The following is a 22,351-nucleotide window of genomic DNA, read 5'->3' as shown; positions in this document are numbered from 1 at the left end:
GTGTAGTGTTTAAGGAAGACAAATTACTTACACTGACTCCTTTCTTGTCACACATCATTAGTCTGTTTTGTTGAATGAAGAATATTCTTGCTTGCAAGTATTTTATTTAATGAGGTGTTACACTTTTTTTTGTTCTTGCACAGGGCCTTGACCTGGGGAAAGTGCCACCAACAATTCCTGGTGTAAGCAAGCAGTTACCTCAAAACTATGGGACCTATCCAAGCCCGGTTCCCTTAGGAACAGGTTCTACAAATTCTCTAGAAAGAAGGAAGGATGGAAGCCTGCCCAGACCCGGAACGAGTATAACAAATCGGCAAAGACCTGTTCCACTCCCGCCGCCAAGCAACATGCATCAACCCAGCTCTTCACAGCAGATTCAGCAGCGGATTTCTGTACCTCCCAGCCCCACGTATCAGCCTTCTGGCCCCCCCTTGTTCCCAGGAGGAGATGGCAGGCCAGAACTGCCTTTAACTGTGGCCATCAGACCTTTTCTAGCTGATAAAGGATCAAGACCTCAGTCTCCCAGAAAAGGGCCACAGACAGTGAACTCCAGTTCCATCTACTCAATGTATCTTCAACAAGCAACACCACCAAAGAATTATCAGCAAGCTGTATATAATACCTTAAATAAGTCAGTAAAAGCAGGTAGAATATACGTTATTTTTTTTTGTCCTTTGAAATAGACTATTAAAATCTATTCATTAGGCTTAGTTTATGTATCAGTATAAATGACATCTTGTTTGAGAAGCCTCTCTAAATCCGTGAGAAAAGTTTTGTTTGTTTGCTTTTTTGTCTGTAGTATGGCAGCAGAATGATCCCATTTCTTTTGGGGGTGATAAATGAGAATACGTTCAGTTGCCTATTAATTAAAACAAGATAGGAATAGAACAATACAGTCTGGATGCTCCATCTATGCTTTATAAGTAAGTTGAAAAAAATTGTGCATAGAGAGTTGGTGGTTGCCATCGCCAACAGGTGAGTACTTATTTTTGTTTTGATGGATTCCAACATAATTATTTTCTGTACTAGTGTCAAACAAGTAGCAACAAAGACATCTGGTTTATTTGCAAATATTTTATTACATAATTTGAGAATAGTTCTTCACTGTTTTCCATTGTTTTTTCCTTCAGTTTATGGAAAGCCTGTCTTACAATCTGGTTCAACTTCACCCTCGCCGCTGCCATTCCTTCATGGTTCTTTGCCTGCCCAGACTCCTTCACAGCCACAATCTCAGCCTCAGACTGAGGTCTCTGAAAAAGATCAAGAGCTGGAAAACGCTCCACCACCCAGTGAAAACAGCAACGTGGAAAACATTCCTCGTCCTCTCAGTCCTACAAAGCTCACACCTATCGTGCACTCACCCCTGCGATATCAAAGCGATGCTGACCTGGAAGCTCTGAGGAGAAAATTGGCCAATGCTCCTCGGCCGCTAAAGAAGCGTAGTTCTATCACAGAACCAGAAGGCCCAAGTGGACCAAATATACAAAAATTGTTGTATCAGCGCTTTAATACTCTTGCTGGAGGAATAGAAAGTGCTCCTTTCTATCAGCCAAGCAATCCCCAGGACTTCATAGGCATCTTAGCAGATGTTGATAACGGTAACGCCAGTACCAATGGCAATATTGAGGAACCCATCTCCGTGCAACCTATAGTTCCTGTTCCTGATGAGCCACCCCCTCCTTCATCAGATGCCAACGATAATGAATTACCTTCTCCTGCTACTGAGGAACTGATCAGCACTGAAACCACAAATCAAACACCTGAGACAACTGAAGACAACAACAACAATGTCGCTATAGTTCCTTCTACTGAAGAGTCGTCCAGTCCCACACCTGAGGTCAGTTCTCCAGTAGAAGATGAAGTTCCTTTGCAACCTGCTCTTCCTCCTCCAGTTCCTCCAGTAAGTAACTAAAAGACAAATTTTGAACTACGGAATTAGCTGTGTGTTAAGCTTACCCTCTTCCAGTTATGCTTAAGGTTAAATGGTATGCTTGCATTACGAGTTTTGATACTAAAATAGTAATATAAAAAAAATGACTCCAAGGAATAATCTGATAGAATAGCTTCTTTACTAGTGGAGTTGTTTAATAAGGAAAAAAGACACAGGCAACAGGAGGTTGTGTATGTAATTTAGGATGTAGAACTTCATCTGGGATATAGTATTGTCGTAGAAGCTCTGTGGTATCTGAGATATCATGAAAAATAACTTTTCATTTCCCCAGGGCTACAAAGCTAACTGTTTATATGAACCTATGAATTGCAGTGGAGATTTTTAATTTGCATACAAGCTGAAAAGCTATTCTGGGAGAAATGCATTCCTTTTCCCCCCTCTCAGTAGAGAGAGGTGAGACTAGGGCTGACGAAACTAACAGAAACACAGCTGACTTGTTTTAGCAGAAATGTTTTTCTAAAGGATTTGTCTCAATTTGAATTGCTTTCCAAGTCCTCATCCAGCACCAAAGTCTTTTCAACACTAGTTGCCTTTGTCAATACCAAAATCTACAGCATATGGAGAATTGAAGGTGGGGAGCAAAACGAATTTTATTCTTAGTTGTTAACATGACTCATTTAACACTGATTTCAAAACATATCTCTACTTCTTGACTCACCTAGAGTTATCATAGATTCTTTAGCAGAAACCTTGCATTCCTCTTACAATTTGACTGCAGTGTGCACAGGGCTTTTTGTGTGCATTTTCCAGGACAAGTGAACCAGGATACTTCTGGAAGAATGGAGTATGTTAGCAACAGATATTACTCGTATCTTGGGAGGCTTATTTTCCAAACCGAAATAGCCATGCTAAACGGGCGTAAATGAGAACAGACCTTGTGATGATACAGACTAAACACATTCTGGAAAGCTCTAATTAATAGTAGATTTTATTTTTCTGGAAAGTGGCAAGGACATGAATGATGCAGAATATTCTCAAACACATTTAAATGTGCTTTGGATCTTGAGGATGTTTCTTCTGATTACACCATCTAGAATGTTACATAAAATAGCCTTACGGACTTTTTCTCACAGCAAGTCTTTTTGGTACTGACCTACAGCTGACAATTTAACTAATTTAAGGCAGAAATTCCCCTGAGTAGAAACCAATTCTCATGTTTAATTGTCACGCTTTCTAGTCTAAGCTAAAGTAGTGACACAGTCTCAGACCATCTGCCAGAGATGTATTCAGCTCATATTAGACACAACTAAGATTGTGGTGCTCAAAAACCGTTGGCTTAATACTTTTGTCCCTTGTACTTGTTACCTTTAAGTAGGAGCTTCTAGCATGCTTTCTCATTTTAAACTGAGTAGGTTACAGTAAGGTATTGAGTATTCTATTAGTAGACTGAAATAGAAGTATTTGCATAGTTCTTACGGCCATCCAAGGCAAATGGAATTCCTCATCGGCATAAAAAGTAATGAATGTTTTTTAACACCTCTGCAACCTGAAGTAATGCTTTAAACCTTCACTTCCACCCAGACCAAACGTACCAACCTGAAGAAACCTAACTCGGAAAGAACAGGCCATGGTTTGCGGGTGAAGTTCAATCCATTGGCTCTTCTCCTAGATGCTTCCTTGGAGGGAGAATTTGATCTTGTACAAAGAATCATATACGAGGTGAGCTTCTAAGCAAATGCAACCTCTTTCAAATATTAAAAAAAAAAAACAAAAGTGCTGAACTGTTTTACATTTTCAATAGGTTGATGATCCCAGCAAGCCCAATGATGAAGGAATTACACCTTTGCATAACGCAGTGTGTGCTGGCCATCACCACATTGTGAAGTTTCTCCTTGATTTTGGGGTAAACGTAAATGCAGCAGATAGCGATGGGTGGTAAGTAATAAGATTTTTAACTTAGCATCTAGAAAAATGCTATTTTGATGCAAATCCAAAATGTAGTGGAGACCTGTTTGAGGAACAATTTCCTTCCCTGTTTCTCCCAGTAAATGAGCACTTTCTAATCTCCAGATGGTGACAAACTCAAATGTAGAGCTCCAGGATATTTAACCCACGTGCGATCACCCTTGAATCATAAATTATACTGTATTTTGTTTTTACCTTTTAGGTGCATTTTGTGTTTACATGCTGAAGTGATTTAAATAATGAGCGACAAAAGTTTATGCTTCATTTTTATGTAACCCATCCACAGATTGTGTTTCTGAAGAATAGGTCTAGCCTTCCAAGCAGATGTAGCACTTGTAAAGAGTTTGGAGATAGGAAACCATGCTATGCCAAGCACTTGTTCCCCCACCTTATTTTATAATTCAAATTCCCTCATATTGAAAAATATCCTTTTATGTCCAGCAGTCCTGCAAGCTATGAAAATTGCTATTTTTGTTAACATCTATTTTAGAATGTTTGGCTTTACTGGAGTCAGGTAAGCGTTGGAATCCACTCCAGGTTGTTCAGCAGGTTTAGAACAATGCACATATACACTATAATCATAAAGAGCAACTGGCTTTAAAAACAGACGGACTAAATGCTGTATTGCAAGACCAAATAGGATTCCTGGAACTTTATTTTTTTGATGCCTACATGTTTGCTTTATTTCAGGACACCTTTGCATTGTGCTGCTTCTTGCAATAGTGTTCATCTGTGTAAACTACTGGTTGAATCAGGGGCAGCTATTTTTGCTTCAACTATAAGTGATATCGAAACTGCTGCAGATAAGTGTGAAGAGATGGAAGAAGGTTACATTCAGTGTTCCCAGTTCTTGTACGGTAAGCTGTGATCAGACTTTACAAACTTTTTTTTTAGCCTTTGTAAAATTCCTCCCTTTCCTGTCACTCTGAAACATCTGCTTAGGCCCCGGACTTGAGAATATTGCACTGCATGTTTTTTCAAATATTAAAAAAGAAAAAAAGTCTTTTGGTTATGTCACTTACAATCCTTGCCTTCTTTGCTCACAGGTTCCTTCTAATGCTAATTTTTAAGTATTAATTTCATTTAATTTCAAGGAAATGTTTGCAGTGGGAGGTTCTCACAGTAACAGTGAGTTGTCAAGTATCTCAATAAAGACATTAACTTCCAGATGCACAATTTTTTAGCAGATTACATTGAGACATATTTTGCAAGAAAGTACCTCGATGGAGCAGAGAAATCTAATTTACAGAGAAAGGCTAAAAGCTTTGTTAAGGCTCTGTATACCTGACATCGTACAGATTTACAAAAGCTTCAAGTGTTACTATATAGAAGATCTGTTACAGAATGTAGGCCCATGAGAAACATGCACCAGACATCTGCAAAACTATTTTCCTTATTTGAAAAAAAACAAAACAACAACCAAAAAAAAACACCATGGTTTCCATTGTACATATATGTATATATATATTTATATATATGAAGAAAACAACCACCACCACCAACAGCAAAAAAAACCCTCATGCTCTAAATTGTTTTTGACTATTCTGCCAGATTTGATTTTGTCACATATTAAATTTCTGAAGTTGTTTCAAGAAGTGCTGAAAATTGTTCATGGAATGGTATTAATGAGACTAATATTTGGGCCTCAATGTCCACCCTAAACATCTCAGAGGGGAAAAACAGGTTATTTTACCGTTTAGTGTATTGTCTAATTTGTTGTTAACAGGAGTGCAGGAAAAGTTGGGAGTGATGAATAAAGGAGTGGTGTACGCTCTGTGGGATTACGAAGCCCAGAATAATGATGAGTTGTCATTCCACGAGGGCGATGCCATTACTATTCTGCGACGCAAGGATGACAATGAAACGGAGTGGTGGTGGGCCCGCCTCAATGATAAAGAAGGCTATGTGCCTAAAAATCTTCTTGGGGTAAGTTCTAAGTTACTTTCTCCTCTCTCTCTTTTTTTTTTTTTTTTAAATTTTGAAAATAGGACCACAAGATGGATCTGTGGTCAGACTCCCTCTGTGCACCATCTGAACGCTCCACTATTAAGTGGTGCGAAGCAGAGTATCCTTATTCTGTCAGGCCTCTATTACTGAAAACAGAAAGGAGAGGCTACGATTAAGAGATTAGTCCTACACTTACTTAATAAGTTATTACAGCCTAATATATACTAAGTATAGTAAGATTTACTTCCCTTGGTTAAAAGATAAGGCCCCTGTGCAAAGTACAGTGGCTTTATTAGGCAGCTGTAGGCTTTAGCCCAAAAGTTTAGGAAGGTTTTTAATACCTGGCACAAGGTAAGCAATATATTTATACAACTTTAAAATGGGAAGAAACTTTGAAGGTGACAGCTTCAGGAAAGTCATTTATGCTGTGCTCAGTCAAACGTAACACTGCTATCACAAGAGACCAGGAATGTAAGGCCTCTAAGTGGAGCAATACAGAGGACAAAATGTGTAAGAAAGCCTTATAGAGCTTGAAGCAAGCTCTCTCTAGGGCTAAACAGGGAACTCTTGTACTTACGTAGATATGTCCTGTAGCGTAGTTTTGGTGCTCTTTGAAGGAGTAAGTCAGCCCTTGGCTTCCCGCTGTTGCTGGTTTAACTTTTCAGAAGTAACTTAAGAACATGCTGTAGCTTAACAAGCAGTAACGCATCTCACACCCATAAAACGCTTCATATCACTCAGTTCTTTTAAGTACCCTTTGGTTGTAATTAAATTGATTTATATTTAAACTGGTATCAACCATGCAAAGCCTAATATTTTCATTTTGTTTTTACAGTTATATCCACGAATAAAACCTAGACAGCGAACCCTTGCTTGATTTCAGTCGTACAACAGTGCAATACCTTGATGGTAACTGGAAACTTAAAACATACACTGGAGCCATTGTTTTTGATCATTTCACATGGAGAAATAAAACTATGATATTTAGTTTTAATGGTGCTTTCTCTTGTTAAATGGACAGCATCCAAGATTTTCCAGATCTGCAGTTTGTAAATGAAGATTGTTTTATGTGACCCACCACTGATGAGGAGAGCGGTATCTCCACTACCTACAGTGTTCTACCAACTGTTGTCTAAAGCAGTGTATTAAGTTAAAGTTCCGTGGTAGGAGCTTTCTTGTGTTAAGTGTTCAGAGGTGTCATTTGCGAAGTGCAGATACGCTGTCCAGTTTGCTCCAACCCCACAGTAACTGTCCCACGTCAGGATTTTGGATATTTTGTTCAATACCAGTGAATGTTGAGTTCTCTCATTGCTGATCAGCTTTTTGGGTTCTAGGACACAAAATCTTCACCTATTACATGCATAAGTACGTAGTCACCAAAGCTTTATGAAGGCTAGGATTTTAAGTGTTAACGTGCTTACATACTTAAATCCTAGTCTAGAAAACCCCAACAAAAGCTTTACATAGTCTAGCATCTAGTATTATTTGCATTTAGACTCAAGCTAGAAAACTAACCAAACAAACAGCATTTGTATGCTTCTCAGAGCCCCTAAGGAATAGGTCACTTGGTGTTATATTTTCTTATTATTCAGCCTACAGCACCAGTGTTACCTCTACTAATGTAAAGGTTCCCCTACTAACCACTGCAGTTTGTCCATTCAGGACAGAACAATTATAGTGAACTTGCAGCAGCTTAAGGGATTTGTATGTCTGCATGGATGAAAGTGCAATAGTTGAGAAAGGTAAGAGTCAGGTAAGAGTTATATTGTATAATTTGAAGTCTGCCCAGGTCAGTCTAAAAGAAAATATGAAGGACTGAATAGAAGTAGAAAGTGAGGTGTGTAGATGCTAAGTCGAGGAGAAGAAAGAAATGAGGTATAGAGAGGGATTTAAGAAAGGCAATATGTAATTTTTAAGGACAGTTTCTGTGGTTCTTGGCAGCCTACATCTGTTGCCAAGGCAAGTTATGCAATAATCTATTCCACTACATTGTAGTTTCAAGCAAAAAAAAAAAAAAAAAGCACTTCACTGGAATTTTAATTGTACATGATTTTATATACCAAAAGTATATTTTGAATTTCCCATTATAAGTTGTAGCCATATTTCTTGTAATTTTCTCCCATTAAACAGTATGCAATTTAATTAATTCTTCATGTACAAGTTCTGTGTATAATTTATATATCCATTTCTGCAGTGCTGTAACTTGCTTTTACCACAGATTAGCGTTAACTGTATATATTGTGGTGAAAAGTGAAAGGGTATTATTGTTGAAGAATTTGCTACATGAATGTGATGATTTCAAGAGCCTATGATACACTAATTCAGAGAACATGTAAATGTGCACAATAAAGTACTGCTAAGGCATGGCTGCATTCTCCTGTTTTTTAATAGCAACTGTGGACATGCCATTGGTCATAGTCTACATAAAAAAAACCTACCTGTATAGCTTCTCATGTTCTGTTGATGCAATTTCCTCATTGTTTTACCACTTGCACAGGAACTGACTTACCAAATAATTTTTAAAGCACCTTACACTATAAACTGCAGTATTCCAACTGTGGCAAATAAATACTTGGCTAGAAATGCTCTGCCTTGCGTGCTTGTTGAGGGAGATGGAAGGCAGAAAGACGCCTGGTATATAGCATGTGTAGGCAGAGGATTCGTGCCAGTAGTTTTAGCAAATTATCAAAGCTTAAAATCAAGATTAGGGTGCTGCCTATAAGAAGTCAAAGCTTTCAGAGTTCAGACAGAGACCATACTATCTATCATTAAAGAAACTACACTGTGAAAGCATCAGCTCATTTTTTAAATAAGTGAATTAATTTATTCATTTTTGTACATTAAAATGTATACAATTCCAGATACCATTACAGTTAGATTAACAAAAGCTAGTTACCAAAAAGAAAATACAAAACTAAAAATTATTCTGGAAGCTTAGTTATTACAGAAGGGAAGTTTCAAAATCATGTAATTCCAATTTGGTGGTATTTGGTGAGATGTGTTAAAAAAATCAATTGACTTCTATAAAATCATATCTAAGGCAGATTTTATTGTACATTGATTTTTAAACATTTGGATAGAGGGAAAAACCTGAGATCTAGACCCAAAAGCTATTCTCTGCAGAAGAGACATATACCTTTGTTTGCTTTTTGTGGCAAACAGTATATATAATTGTTACTATAAAAGTTGTGCTGTACATTAGCTGTAGTGCAGGTCACTTTCATATTAAGTGCCAATAAAGGTTTAACAAAATATACAAAGTCTTAAAAGGTGAGACTGTTTAAAGCATTAATTGTATACATATTGCACACTATAGTGAATACTCATGGTTCGAAATAAAACATTGCAGTTGCCAGATCTTACAGAATGAACCACACTGGAATGACAAAAGGTCAAGAAGAACAAGTGTTACCTAGCCGCCAGGTTAGCAAAGTGAGAGGCAGGTCCTTCAAGGCTGGTGTCTTCCCTCCAGCTGCCAACAGTCTGCTGTTCTTACTGGTCCCGAGACTCATAAAGAAGTTTTGTTGCCTAATATAAACACAAAACATTACCGTATTGACTGCTTGAAGTTTCACTTCTGCTACAAAGCTCCTTGCAAAGACTTTACGCCTCCCTCCCTTACCTTATGCATAGCTGCCAGCCAGCTTGCTGACAACTTCTTGTTAGAGGTGTAGTCTTCACTGGCTGTAAACTTCATCTGTGTTAGCTCCTCTGATCCTGGTACTTTATACTGTAGAATCATACCTATGGCACGAGTATTACCTCCTGAAAAAAAAAAAAATCATGAACAAAACTTCACAAACTAAATAAACACAACTTTTTAGCTAATAGTCACAGTTGAAGACAGCTATCTCACCACTTGATTCAAAGCACTAAAAACTGCAAGTGCACCAAGTGCAGCATCAGGAGACGGTGACAAAAGGGTGTTAATGCCAGGCAGCGCAATGTGCAGACTCAGTATTGTCTAGTTCTGTCACTGAGGCAGAGCCTGTAGAAGCCACTAATTACAGAGACAAAACTCTTGTATTTCAGTGTTACCATCTGCCTTCTCTTAAATAGATACCATGGCTTCACAATACAGCCAGCAGTTTCTAAACTGAACTACTCTTGTCCAGTTAGACTGGTATCAAACAGGGATCCTTGCTTGATCCCAAGTCTGGCACATCAGTGATAAGCCCCACCAAATTTGGCAAAGGTTGAGAAAGATGCTTCCACAATAGGAGCTGGCAAAAACTTTGTTTATTTCCTGAAGGAAATCCACTACAAAAGACATTGCTCTGACAGCAGCATGGTAAGAAGTTGTTTACATCTCTCCTACTCTAGCTGCACAGATAAACCAAAGCAAGAATACAGAAATGAAACAAAAGCTTTGTGTAAAACAGCACATTGATCCTTCACATTCAGTTACTGGCTTGCTTATTTACTGAAGTAGTAGCCACGAACTAAGTCACAGGAACAGCACCACCACACACAGAAGGACGTTTTGCAAAGTTCTTTTTACAAAGACTGTTTGCACAAGAAGAAGGGGTCCTGGAGGCCATGACAGTAATATCCAAGAAGCCAAACAAAGACAATCCTGGTCTAAGCAATGTGATCAAAAGCCTGCAGACAGCATTTGCAGACACAGCTATTTCCTCCTCTGGTAGGAGAGACTGCAATCCAACTCCATCACTTGCTCTCCTGCATCTACCCAGTCAGCCTAACAGCTCGTACCAGGTACTAGGCAGTACACACACAATATATTGCTCATTCCTGGTGTACAGAATTCAGCACATCTCTGCTAAAGTAGGTGATGGGTAGAAGTCCTCCCGCTTCTAGCACAGACATGTACATGTAGTCTAAAGGAGGAATCAAGTGTTTTAGTTCTCCTCCAAGCAGTTACAAAACATTCATTCTCAGTTTATTAAATAGATGGGAAGGGATAAATACATGAACATAACTTGTCTTAAGTTGAACAGCTATAGATCAAGCAAAAAACTAGCACTGCAAGGGAAGACAGATGGGAGAGGGGTCGTAACAGCATGCTGAAGTGAGTCATGCTCACACAAGGTACTGGCGATACCTTCAGTAATATGCTGGCTCTCCAGAAGGCTGGTGTAAGTGTGAATATCTTTTTCTACCATCAAGAAGGAAGGCAGGCAGGCAAAAAGATAAAGCGATCAGAATAGTAATGAACAAGAAATTACAGGAGCATTAAGCAACTCTGCAACACATCTGATTGATTTGAATACCAAGTTCATTAAAGTTAACATGCTGTACTGCCACTGCACGGACTGTCCAATTAAAAATTCCAGCAGTGACAGAGATGTTGCTTACTAAGCAATTATTAAAATTCCTGACCTTGTTTGCTCTCATTTCAATGAAATCATATTTAAGTTCATCCTGAAATACTAAGAAATCTGTCCAGATACGAGGCAGTTAAGTAGCTACCAAAGTATTCCAAGATATTAGCAGTTTCACTTAGCCAACCCTTCATCTTGAATGAAATTGAGAAAGCATAATATATATATTATCTTTTTTTGAGTAGCTTCTCTTACTCTCCTCTAAGTTGTTTACACAAATAGAAGAGAAATCTTAGCTGGATTCTGAAACAGAAGCTAAGAGTGATAGCTCCCTCCAGTGAGCTTTCCAATCCATAGATGTTTAGCAAGGAGAATGAATCAGACCAGGTGACGATCACCTTTATCAAGAAGTTCCCCCATTATTAAAGTCCTAAAGTAATGTCTGAATTCTTGTTTCACCTAAAATCCCATCAGCCACATGGACAGCTTCCATGCACTACACTCTACTCCGAGAACCACTGTAATACAATAATGTAGTTACACCTGAGCTACCAGAAATGCACTGTCTAGCTTGAACAACAATTACCACTTCATCTTTTTCTTAATAGTCAATTTGTATTTAACGAAAAAAATTACCTCCAGGAGTAAATCCCTCTGTAAGTATCTGAACAGTTGAAATCTGTACAATTTCAATTTCATAGTGGCTGTTTCCATCCAAAACCAGGTATCTATATGAAAAATAAACTGTTATTAAGTTTCTTGTTTACAATATCAAGTCCAAATCAAATGAATTAAGTTAGAGTCTCTCATTGACTGGTAGCCTGTATACTTCACAGAGTGAGGAGGGAGCAGAGCCAAGCAGGTGAAGTTACTTTTCATTGAAGTGCTTCACTTAAAACAAAAAAATAGAGAATTGTAGAGCAATTTGCCAGGAGACCTTTTCAAAATATTAAATGCTTTCCTCCAGAGTTACAGGGCAAGAAGAGAATGTGGAGTTTGAAGTGCTCCAGCCAGCCAAACTCTAGGGATGACCAAAGCAATGCTCTGACTGTAACATTAAGCAATACTGTGCAGCACTGGACTCATCATTCTGAAACAAGTTTTTTTTTTCAGTAGCTATGGATTTTTTTTCCCCCGGTCCTTCTTCCTGTAAGCCTTTTGTTAGCTGTCAAAAACACTGTACTGCAGTGCCACCAAGACATTATCAAGGAGCGGAGCTCTGTCATTCCAAGGCATTCCAGCATTTCTGCTCCTTGCTGCTTCTGGAAACAGTCTTCACTGAACAAAGCAAGAGGAGTGCTTCACACCTCCGAGGGCCCCTTTTTCACACTGCTATTAAATTCACACACCCTTAGCCCAATAATATAATATACAATAACATTATATCCATCCTTTCAGTCAGATTATTCTTCCAGTATCCTCACTGGAAGCTATGCTTGTATTTTGTTTGGGTTATGATAACAATATAGCCGTGTTCACAAGTGCAATTTCTATCAGTCCTCCTCACCTCTGATTGTTGGAAAGTCGACAAACCATGAGCTCAGATTTATCAGATGTTCCCAGAGTTACAAAGAACGAAGCACCTGAAAAGAAATGTTTCAGTATTCAATGCAGAGTTTGGGAAGAAACATTCAAGAATCAAAAAGGATACTTACTGCACTGATTCGGCTCAATGAGGAGACTAACTGGAACATTAAACTGACATAAACTGATAAACACTGACAGGACATTCAAGTATAGAAAGGTTTTCAGTTAGTTCTGCACCATATGACCATTCACAATTACGATGCAATTCCACCTACACTGTAGATAAATCATGTAAATCATATTTCTAAGATAAATCTTTCAAAAATAAGTACAGATTTGGAGAAAAACCAGACGATCCTACCTTCTTAAAATTACACAGAAGAATCAAATAGCAGGATGTGACCTTTAGCTGCATGCTTAATAGATACTAAGAAACCTCTCTCACTACTGAAGACTAGCTCAGTCTTACTCTGAGGTCAGTGAATTGCAGCCTTCATGTTGTATTTCTCTGCCTGCTCCAAACAGCTCCTCTGGCATCAGGAAAGTCACCTTAACTACATGAGCCAAGTGATTCATAAAGCAGACTACATGCCCACCTCTTTATTTCCTCCATGTATTGTTACACTCCCTGTATTACCTAATCCCAACACTGTTGGTCTGGGAAATCAAAAAACAAAACCAAACATACGGCACTGTCAATTGGCCTGTGAGCTATCTCCACAATCTGAATTGTGCAGCCTCAGAGCTTCACCTCACGATCTATTTCATAATAGCACCGTGTCTCACTGACCCTCAGTATGGGGCCCCAGGCTGCTGCCGACATGAGACAGAGAGGGACCAGCAACACAACTGCCATGGAGATCAAAATCGCCATTTCTCTGAGATCTGAACCTCCACAGCAAGGCAGGAATAACTACAGACGTTAATTGCATAACATGAATGCAAGCACAACTTTTTTAGTATTTATTTTCTTATATCTTCAGGTTAAAATAAATATTTTTTAAAAGTTGTCTTCTGTGCATGGTTAAGAATGATTTGTATACTACCAGGGACAAATGTAGCTCTGTCTAGACCTAGAATCTCCCTAGGAACAAATCAGACTGTTAATGAGAGGCGTGGTTTAGCTTACCAGCTATACACACCTGCATCACACTGAGTGAAGAACCCATCAGAAGGACCCAAACAATTAGAGAATATTTTGAAAACTGAAGATTCAGCTTTCTTAATATAATTGGAACATGAATTGCTGTATTGCATGTAGCTTTAATACTGTGCAAAACTCACCACATTTACGACCTGCCATCAACCACAGCCATAGGCAATGGACAAGATCAAAGCACAGCATCCTGTTAATTGTTTTAAAAATGTCTGTTAAGCATTTTCATCCTCATTTAGCGTAACTAACAGAAACAGCTAAAAGGTGGACTACATTAATAAAGTGCCAACCACACACATCTATCCTCAAAGGCATTAAAAACTCCTTTGTCTTTAAAGAATTCTGTAAATACCTGACCCAAATCATACACTTCTTGCTAAATAAGCTGATAATATAAAATTAAACGGCAAACATGCAACAACAAATATGCATTTTAAGGAGACAAAACTGCAATGTAGCAGCTCATTTGACAAAAATTAGTCTTGCCAGTTATCAGATTTGTTTAACACAGCATCTGAACAAATCTAAGTGAGATTGAAACAGCATATATGTGCACTTGGTACTTACCATTCATGAGCACTTTAAGCTGCTTGTCATAAAACTCTGTTTCTTTCTGAGAGATGAGGGCACATTCAGCACACTGGCGCACAGGGTCCACAAAACACATGCGAGGCAGAGGCACTTTTTTACTGCAGCATTTGTCGCAGAAGCACTTTCCACATCTTCGGCAGTGATGCTAAGCATGAGAGGAGATTGTGTTTATTTACAAAAGAAATTATTAGAGAATAATTTGATAAAGGTCCCCCATTAAACATCCTCCTCCCCAAGAAACAGCACAGTTTCTCAGGTGTAAAACGTACATGTTGAAGGGACAGGACAGTAGTCAAGTGGTAAATGACATCGAGCTGCTGTAGTGGTAGAAAGAACTCTCTGAAGACTGAACCCTGAAGACTGTGCGTAGTATGAAAAGCACTACAGGCCTTTGTTGGCACTCTGCCAAGAGACTTTTAAATCAGACCAGAGAAGACACTGAGAGGACCCTCCCAAATTCCTCGCCTGTCAGTAGAAATGCAAGAGAAGAGTGGTTTCTAGAACCTGTCCTACTTCCAAGAAGAGATCTCTCGGAGCTTCAACTGCAGATGCTGTTCTTCTCCCTCAAAACTTGTTCTCAAGTTTTTTTTCCCAGGGAAAATGCTAAGAACTTTCATTCCTAAAACCTAAAGCCCCATCTCTACCAGAAATATCAGGCAGCATAGTACAAATCCAGCAAAGTTGTAATACAATCAGAGCAGCTCCCAAACCTTCACCGAGTGGCTCACACTCCATCACTACTGGGGTGTGACAGTCCCAGTAGTTCCTCCTGATGCAAGTTTCCATGGGATGACAGTATCTCAGGCCAGAACAAGTACTCCCAGGCAAGCCAGAACTGATTTGTGGCTCAAAGCAAGTTTCAACAGCTTGATACAAGGCACTGATAAACTGCAGTTCTGATCACTGTTAGACTTTTCTACCAAGTATTACGCAAAGTTCTCTGAAGCACCTATTACCCATGGCTACCTCCATTTACTTCCCAAAGGTAACACAAGTAAAATACAGCAGCCTGATGAATTACTGCTTCTCAACCAATCCATGCTCTTAACTCATCCAACTAAAAGGTAAATAAAATGTCTATATTCTCTTAGTTCTTATAATGTAGTTACCCTAATGTTCTTCAGTCTTTCTGAAAACTTCCATCTCTCTGGTACAGCACATCAGTATGTCTGTTTTAAAGTTTCTCCTTCCTTTTCCCTCCAAACAATACATTACAAATCATGACCTAGGTCAATGCACGCAAGTCACACTTCCACATCTTTCTGCACTTCCACAAGCAAATGCTAAACGCCCATCAGTGCAGTAATACAAAGAAACATTTTTATCTCCTAAAATCATTGTTGGCTTCTTTTGGGAGACTGCCAAACCCCGTTCCAGCAGGTTTTCTGACAGCAATATTCTGTAAACCAGCAACAATTCCATAGTGGTCCGCTTTAAATATGTTCATTACATAAAAGTGGTTTTTCTTCATGCAGGGAACCTAATTATGGTTCACAGCAATCAAGGCAGATTCTACTTTAACCAGAAATTCCCCTTTCCTGTTGTGAGATCAGTTGTGTTTCACTTCTAGAACAGACGGACAATCTGACTTTTGGCTCTCCACATTTGAGCCATACAGCCCTTTAACGTCAGATTGCAATTCATTACTCCTGAAAACATTTGCTTACATTTCCACAACTAAGCTTATCTCCCAGGACACAGCCATGTTAGTTCATCTGGTTTCTGTGTCAGTACTGATGTTAGCAGCCTTCTCCAGCGTGGGCTCCTCTAACTCTTCCTTTGAATGTAAATCCTGTGGGTACACAGCATTTGGGAAAAGCCCAAACACACTGAGCAAGAGGAATGTCAAAGAAACAGAACATAAAAAAGAAAAAAAAAGTCCTCTACTCAGAAAAGGCAGAACAGAAAGAAAAACTATTTGAATGTACAGCAGACTTTGCATGATATTCTACTGAAATCATCCACATTTTAAACCAGAGCTCCATATTAGCATTTTGCAACAGTTAAAACATTGTATTTTGTTCATTTCTTACCTTTCTAGTTATGAAGTCAAATTTTGTATCACACTGCATACATCTTGGGCACTACAAAACAGTACAAAATAACGTTAACTAACAACATTTCTAGATTTTTAATCGTACTACTACCACATGCAAAGACTGGGCTTTATTGTTATTCCCCAAAAAGAACTGCCTCCGAGAAGTTTACGTCCTTTAATCTTTTTCACCACAGTTTTCATTTATTTTAATACAGATGTAGCAAAATAACGTCATCCCCACTCACAAGACAAAAAAAAAGCAGCCAAACTCATTCACCCTAAGGAATACTACATCCTGTCAGCAGTCAAAACTACATTTCTGAAGTTCTTGTCATGCTTAATTACGTTTGGCTGTCCAGACAGTCATATATTCTGGAGTTAACTATGTTTTCATGCAAGTTGTCATCCTGTTGTGATGCTCTGTTGACACTCTAAAACACTGTTTACGTATTTTATTGCTCTCAATACTTGCATATTTTTAAAACACTCTAGGAGATTTTTGGTTTTCTTCCAAGCCACTAGGACTTATTTTTTATTCCAGCTACAAAATGTCACTACTTCCTGAAGCATCTCTTTCCTAACACAAGGTTACGCCCACGCTCTTCCCAAAAGAAAAGCCAGAAAAAAATTGAGGAGGCTTCTCTCTCCCAACTGAGTGTACAAGTACAGGTCAGCAGCTCTGACTTGCTTAAGTACCAGAAGAATTCAGTGATTGTTACAATTAACATTTTCTGTGCAGAAAGTCACCTTCCGCAGGGCTGATACTCTGAAGTCAGATTGCTTAATTTTCACAACTTATTTTTATCCACTGTATCAAAAAAAAAGGGGGTTGGGAGGAGGGAACACTCTCTGTGGCTCACAAGTAATTACTACCAGATTTATTTGCAAATGTTAATGCAAAATTACATCTCACATCTGAATCGGAACATAGTTGGATGATTCTTCAGTGAGTTTTGTAACTCTGGAAACCTGAACTCTTCAAACCAGGCTTTCACAGAGTTCAGCAGAATGTCATCTTAAAAACATGCCCTAGGCTGAGCGGGTGTCATTTGCTAAGCACACAGTTATCACTGTTTGCCTTTAATTAATACATTTCAATACATAACCCTCTATCTTCTAAGAATTCATTCAGGTTACAAAAGTTTTGGAGTCTATTTCAGGGATTTCTGTTTCACCACATTCCCAATCACTGTCACAACTTCTACAACAGTAACCAAGAAAACACTACAGCAGCTACGTTAAGAAAAAAAATCTTTAGAAACTTTTTAAGTAAAAGCTTGTTCGTAATTTACAACAGTTTATACAAAGCATTCTCACATCTAAACAGAAGTTTAGCAAATTAGAGGGTAACAGCCGTCGCTGCAATGGAACAGAAATAGCTACTCTGCAATATTTGCTACAGGAAGCTCTTTCTAAATCCCAGACAAAGGAGAACCAGCAGTGTTCCTGCACTGTCTCAAGTAATGCACTGAACCAAGGCACCCAACCTCCCCTTTTCACAATGGCCATATAAAAGCTTATTCTGATATTCGCTGATTAATAACCTTGAGCACAAGACATCAGCATTCCCAAGGTTTCCTCTGTAACATGTAACACTCTACAGCTTACACCATGTTTTGCTGTGCACTGATCTTTGTTTAGTGTTTTAGTTTTTTTCATGTATGGAGCTTAATTGTTTGCCCACAAGCTGGGCAGGGCAAGGATTTCAAAATACTTTGAATTTACCAGGAGTATAATTTATTTTCGTAATGAAAATTTGTAATTTTGGTTCGAAATCAGAAAGCAGAAGCCACAACCTAGGGGGAAAAAAGCTTTTCTAAACACCATCTTAAATAGGTTTCATACACAATGTTGGGCGAAACGTAAAATCTATTTTCAGCAAGTAACGGAATTACCCATCTTCTTATTTCCTACAAACTACAGAAAAATATTTCTGAATTCCAGACCCTTCATGATAACGCTGCCTTACATAGAGCGCAGTCAGAGATAAGTCACGAAGTGAAATGGCATGCAGTGGCAGAAATCACAGAAGGCTATTTTCCTACCAAAACGTTCTGACACAAGCAGAGTCAACATACTGTTCCTTCAAGGCACTTCTGCTTTGAGTAACCAAACCCAAGAGAACCCGTTTGCATAACAACTTCACCAGGGAGCTCTTCCCAGGCACAGCAGCAGCATTTCCCCGGAGGTGAACCCTTCGTGTCCGGCCACGCGCTGACACCAGCACGCGAGCACTGAGCTGCTTCAGTTTGGTAGTGCATTGGCAAGAAGATAGTGCAACACCTGAGACACTTCTCATGTCCTCAAGACATAGGCTTTTTAAGACTACTGCAACTCTGATTTTTGTTTTGAAAGTAGAAGCACTCAGATACAAAATAAGGTATTAAATAAAACCCATATAACGAGTATATTGATTTAACACACAGCCAGCATACTGCTCATTCTGGCGGATTGCTGCTGTCATTACTTCAGCAAGAAGAAAACGGAAGCACCAGCAGTCGTTGGCTATCAGCATTAATTTAGAAGTACTGAGAGCAAGTTCAGCACAAGTAGAGAGGAACTTCTGATGCATTTGCTGAAGCACGGTAACAAATTAGCGTAATTCCTCAGCCCCAGAGGTGAGAACAGTGCAGGTCGGCAGCAGGCTCTAGTTACACTTCATGCGCTGTATTTGCATATCCAGTAACGAAGCGATAGATGCGATGCAAGCTAACACCTGGCTAAGCACATTAACACAGCCAACATTTGCCAACATGGACGTCTGCGAGCTCATTGAATCAGAGCTCAACGTGCCTGACAAGCACAGCTGGTGCCAGCAGCAGATGCCTTCTGATAACAGCAGGACTGTGCGCAACCGGTTCCTCGCCGAGGCTGTAAGCTCGCTGGGGTGCGAGAGCAGCGCTGTCACGCAACCACCGAGCGCCTGAGCCACACCAAGCTGGGTTCCATCGTATCGTTCTCCCATCGGCTGCTCTCTGAGGCAGGCATCGCTCCTCGGCCACCCGAGATCTGGGACACAGCCTGATGCCACAAGCTCTGTCCACCTCTGCATTGTAACACTCAAATTTTACAGGACTCTTAGTCCATGACTTCCCCCACCAGCATATCACTTGTTGAGCTCTTCTGGGGATTAGCAAGAAGCTTTGCTTCAGACCCTTGGCACATGCACTGACCAACACCTTAAGCTCTGTCTCAAGTTTAATCATGTTCACAGATCTACACACTATTACCAACCTCAACTCCTTATTCATTTCAATTTCACTGAAAGACTACCAAAAACGTTTTCTATAGTCCTGCTTCAGTCTTACACACTTCAAACTCCTCATACTTAAAGACTCAACAAGAACATCCTGATATTTACAGGCTGCACAGTCTTGTAATACCAAGTTAGAAAACTTAAATGTATTCCAAAGTTACATGCTAAGTTTAACAGAATTCCCAACTGCCATCACTCCTAGGACGATCATTTGACTTTTAAAAAACAAATCAGAAGACATTTCCTTCAGAAAAGTACTGAATTTACTCGTACACAGCAGAAGTCAGTGTATTTGAAAAGCCAGGTCAACATTGGGTAATACTCGCCCTTTCTCTTGGGGGAAGAAAATATGTTCTTTATTTTACTGGACTAAATCACTGTCAAGAGCAGATGTTCTCGTTGAATCCACTAACTAGCTAAGGCTGCCTCTCAAATTTGATTTTATTAAGAAAAAGATGAGTTTATAACTTCCTTGTTATACTTCCTTCCCTGTACACTGCATGCTTAAAGAAAAATTTGTACATGGTAAAAGCTAGTCAAATGGATGTCTGAATTTCAGTACACTTTGAGGTAAAGAAATACAGTGAAGTAACTTTTTCTTTCTTCACAACAATAGATGCACGATTAAGAATATGAGTGAACACAAGCATTTAAAATGTTTGCCTACAATACACCTCCTCTCAATAGCAAGTACACCTGAATTTGATGCAAAGGCAACATTCAGTCACTAATCATCATTCTGTCGAACACACCACAAAGAAAGTCGTCTTAAGCAGAATGAATGCCTGCGGTACCAATGTGATAGAAAATACAAATTCACACCATGCACCACATTATGTCTATTCATTTTAGATACATCAATTCTTAAATACATCTAACTAGCTTCAATAAATTCTACAAATCCTCCCACAGCCTGCAGTTGAATTAAGATGGTACTATGTAGTAGACCTGGAAGCACCATTTTTTATTTACATGGAATTAGTCGGCTATAATTGAGAACTGCCCAGCTATAAAGCTACACTGTCCGTCTGGGAGGAACCGGCTTTCAATTGGAGATAACTGTTAGACAAATTGCATCCACTGCTGGCGATGTGTCAGCACTCAAGTTTCCAGATAGCTGAGGTCAAGGTACACAGCGCATCGAAAGTCACCTACCTTGCAAAAGCAGACTGCACACAACGCCCTGTGAAACCACCCCTTATCGAGTAACTCCAGATCCCACTTGGCTGCACGCTCACCGATCGATGCACACCTGGGCACCTGCATCTGACACTGCTCTGGTCACCGAAAACTGCACTGTAGCTATGCTTAAGGCAGACAGGCAGTTGCTACTGACGACAGGGAGGATTTTGTTCTCTAAGGTTGGAAGAGACTAACTTGCAAGAACTCCAGCAAGATATTTTATCTGCTTGCTCGTTTAAAATAGGTTGAAAAAGTGACTTTCCAAAACAAGATCATTATTTCAGATGAAACTTGCAACTGGCTTACTAGCCACAGCACTTTCTGCCAGGGAAGGCTAGGCTCAGTCGCTGCAGTGAAGGCTCAGTGAGTGGCAGAAGCTGCTGTAGCTGAGTGACTCTGCTGGTGTAGTAACTTTTACACCAAACTTTTTGCCTCCAGAGATACCCGGTAAGGGCAAAATTTTCTTCCTTTCTCCTGACCTACAGGGCAGCGTTCCTGTATAACACAGTCCAAACAGATCCCTATCTGGCAAAGAACGGGTCTGTTTAAAGGCTGCCTGCTTAAGTTCATATTGGCTCCTCAAAAAAAAAACTCCAGTCCCGTTTAAATGCATTGGCACGTAGCCACACCACAGAGGGGAAATAAGTAAACAACTGATTCCGAACTCTGTGAGCATCTAGCTGCACGGACCAGCAACAAATAATGCATATTATGTGAAATGTACAAGACTGTCACGATTACACAGTTTATTTTAAAAGTGTTTAGAAGCAAAGCTGACTGAAAAGATTTTGTTTTAGATTTATTTAACATGCAGAACAGAACATTCAGACTACGTGCCACAAAGGGTGCTCTAACGCAGCCTTTTGCTATATTTTGTGTCAGTTTTTAAAGAAACGCTCTTCAAAGTTAGCTTTATTTGTCCACAGAATATCCCGAGGTGGAAGGGACCCACAAGGGCCATCGAGTCCAACTCCTGACTCCACACAGCACCACCGAAAAACCAGCCCGTGTCTGAGAGCGGTGTCCAAACGCTACGTTGAGCCCTGTCAGGCTCAGGGCTGTGATCACCTCCCTGGGGAGCCTGTCCCTGTGCCCAGCCACCCTCTGTGTGCAGAACCTGTCCCTAACCCCCAGCCTGACCCAGCACGGGACGGGACGAGCAGCGCCGGGAGCCGCCAACCCCGCGGCCGGTCCCGCCTCAGCGCTGAGGCGAGCCCACGGGCGACCGTTGGGGGACCGTTGGGGGACCGTTGGGGGACCGTTGGGGGACCGTTGGGGGACCGTTGGGGCCCGCAGCCCCCCGCCCAGCCGCGCTACCTCCTTGTCGGGCACCCAGGGCGGCTCGTCGAGGCCGAAGGGGCTGCGTGCGGCGCGCAGCTCGGGCACCATGCGCAGCCCGCTGGCGGAGCGCACCAGCTTCTTGGCATCCGCCGCCTCGCTGCCCGACATCTTCTGACCGCCCCCCCCCGCGGCTCCGCCACCGCTACTCGCCCTCTCGGACTGGCAGCTCCGCCGG

General features: G+C 40.2%; 2 protein-coding genes across 7 annotated transcripts in view; one reads left to right on the top strand and one right to left on the bottom strand.

Annotated features, from left to right (window-relative positions):
• The window catches only part of PPP1R13B (protein phosphatase 1 regulatory subunit 13B), a 70,791-nt gene extending 62,624 nt beyond the window's left edge, over positions 1 to 8,167 (top strand). For all 5 annotated transcript variants that reach the window (XM_084521821.1, XM_084521820.1, XM_084521819.1 and 2 more), the window contains 7 exons: positions 144 to 645; positions 1,131 to 1,900; positions 3,473 to 3,610; positions 3,693 to 3,826; positions 4,547 to 4,713; positions 5,583 to 5,782; positions 6,639 to 8,167. In XM_084521821.1, coding sequence (XP_084377947.1) covers positions 144 to 645; positions 1,131 to 1,900; positions 3,473 to 3,610; positions 3,693 to 3,826; positions 4,547 to 4,713; positions 5,583 to 5,782; positions 6,639 to 6,680 — 1,953 coding nt within the window. In that variant the 3' untranslated portion in view covers positions 6,681 to 8,167. The remainder of the gene's footprint in view (positions 1 to 143; positions 646 to 1,130; positions 1,901 to 3,472; positions 3,611 to 3,692; positions 3,827 to 4,546; positions 4,714 to 5,582; positions 5,783 to 6,638) is intronic.
• A 434-nt stretch (positions 8,168 to 8,601) lies between these two features.
• Positions 8,602 to 22,327, bottom strand: ZFYVE21 (zinc finger FYVE-type containing 21). Of its 2 annotated transcripts, XM_084521836.1 has the most exons (8): positions 22,153 to 22,324; positions 16,393 to 16,443; positions 14,336 to 14,504; positions 12,593 to 12,668; positions 11,722 to 11,813; positions 10,866 to 10,919; positions 9,426 to 9,568; positions 8,602 to 9,331 (listed from the first exon to the last, which is right to left on the bottom strand). In XM_084521836.1, the coding sequence occupies exons 1-8, from the start codon at positions 22,282 to 22,284 to the stop codon at positions 9,296 to 9,298; spliced, it is 753 nt and encodes a 250-aa protein (XP_084377962.1). In that variant the 5' UTR covers positions 22,285 to 22,324; the 3' UTR covers positions 8,602 to 9,295. The 2 variants fall into 2 exon arrangements, with proteins under 2 accessions (XP_084377962.1, XP_084377963.1); XM_084521837.1 differs by lacking the exon at positions 10,866 to 10,919 and having other exon boundaries at positions 22,153 to 22,327.
• Positions 22,328 to 22,351: the final 24 nt, after the last annotated feature.

The sequence above is a fragment of the Aythya ferina genome, assembly GCF_964211825.1.
Source record: "Aythya ferina genome assembly, chromosome: 5".
Classification (NCBI taxonomy): Eukaryota; Metazoa; Chordata; class Aves; order Anseriformes; family Anatidae; genus Aythya; species Aythya ferina.
This window is presented reverse-complemented; position numbering and strand designations above follow the sequence as displayed.

Excerpts from the sequence above, each read along its gene's own strand:
- ZFYVE21 (XM_084521836.1), bottom strand. The coding sequence starts at position 22,284 with ATGTCGGGCAGCGAGGCGGCGGATGCCAAGAAGCTGGTGCGCTCCGCC. Across the intron at positions 11,814-12,592 it reads CGACTTTCCAACAATCAGAG|ATACCTGGTTTTGGATGGAA; the intron begins GTGAGGAGGACT and ends TTTTTCATATAG. Across the intron at positions 10,920-11,721 it reads AGAGGGATTTACTCCTGGAG|AAAAAGATATTCACACTTAC; the intron begins GTAATTTTTTTC and ends TCTTGATGGTAG.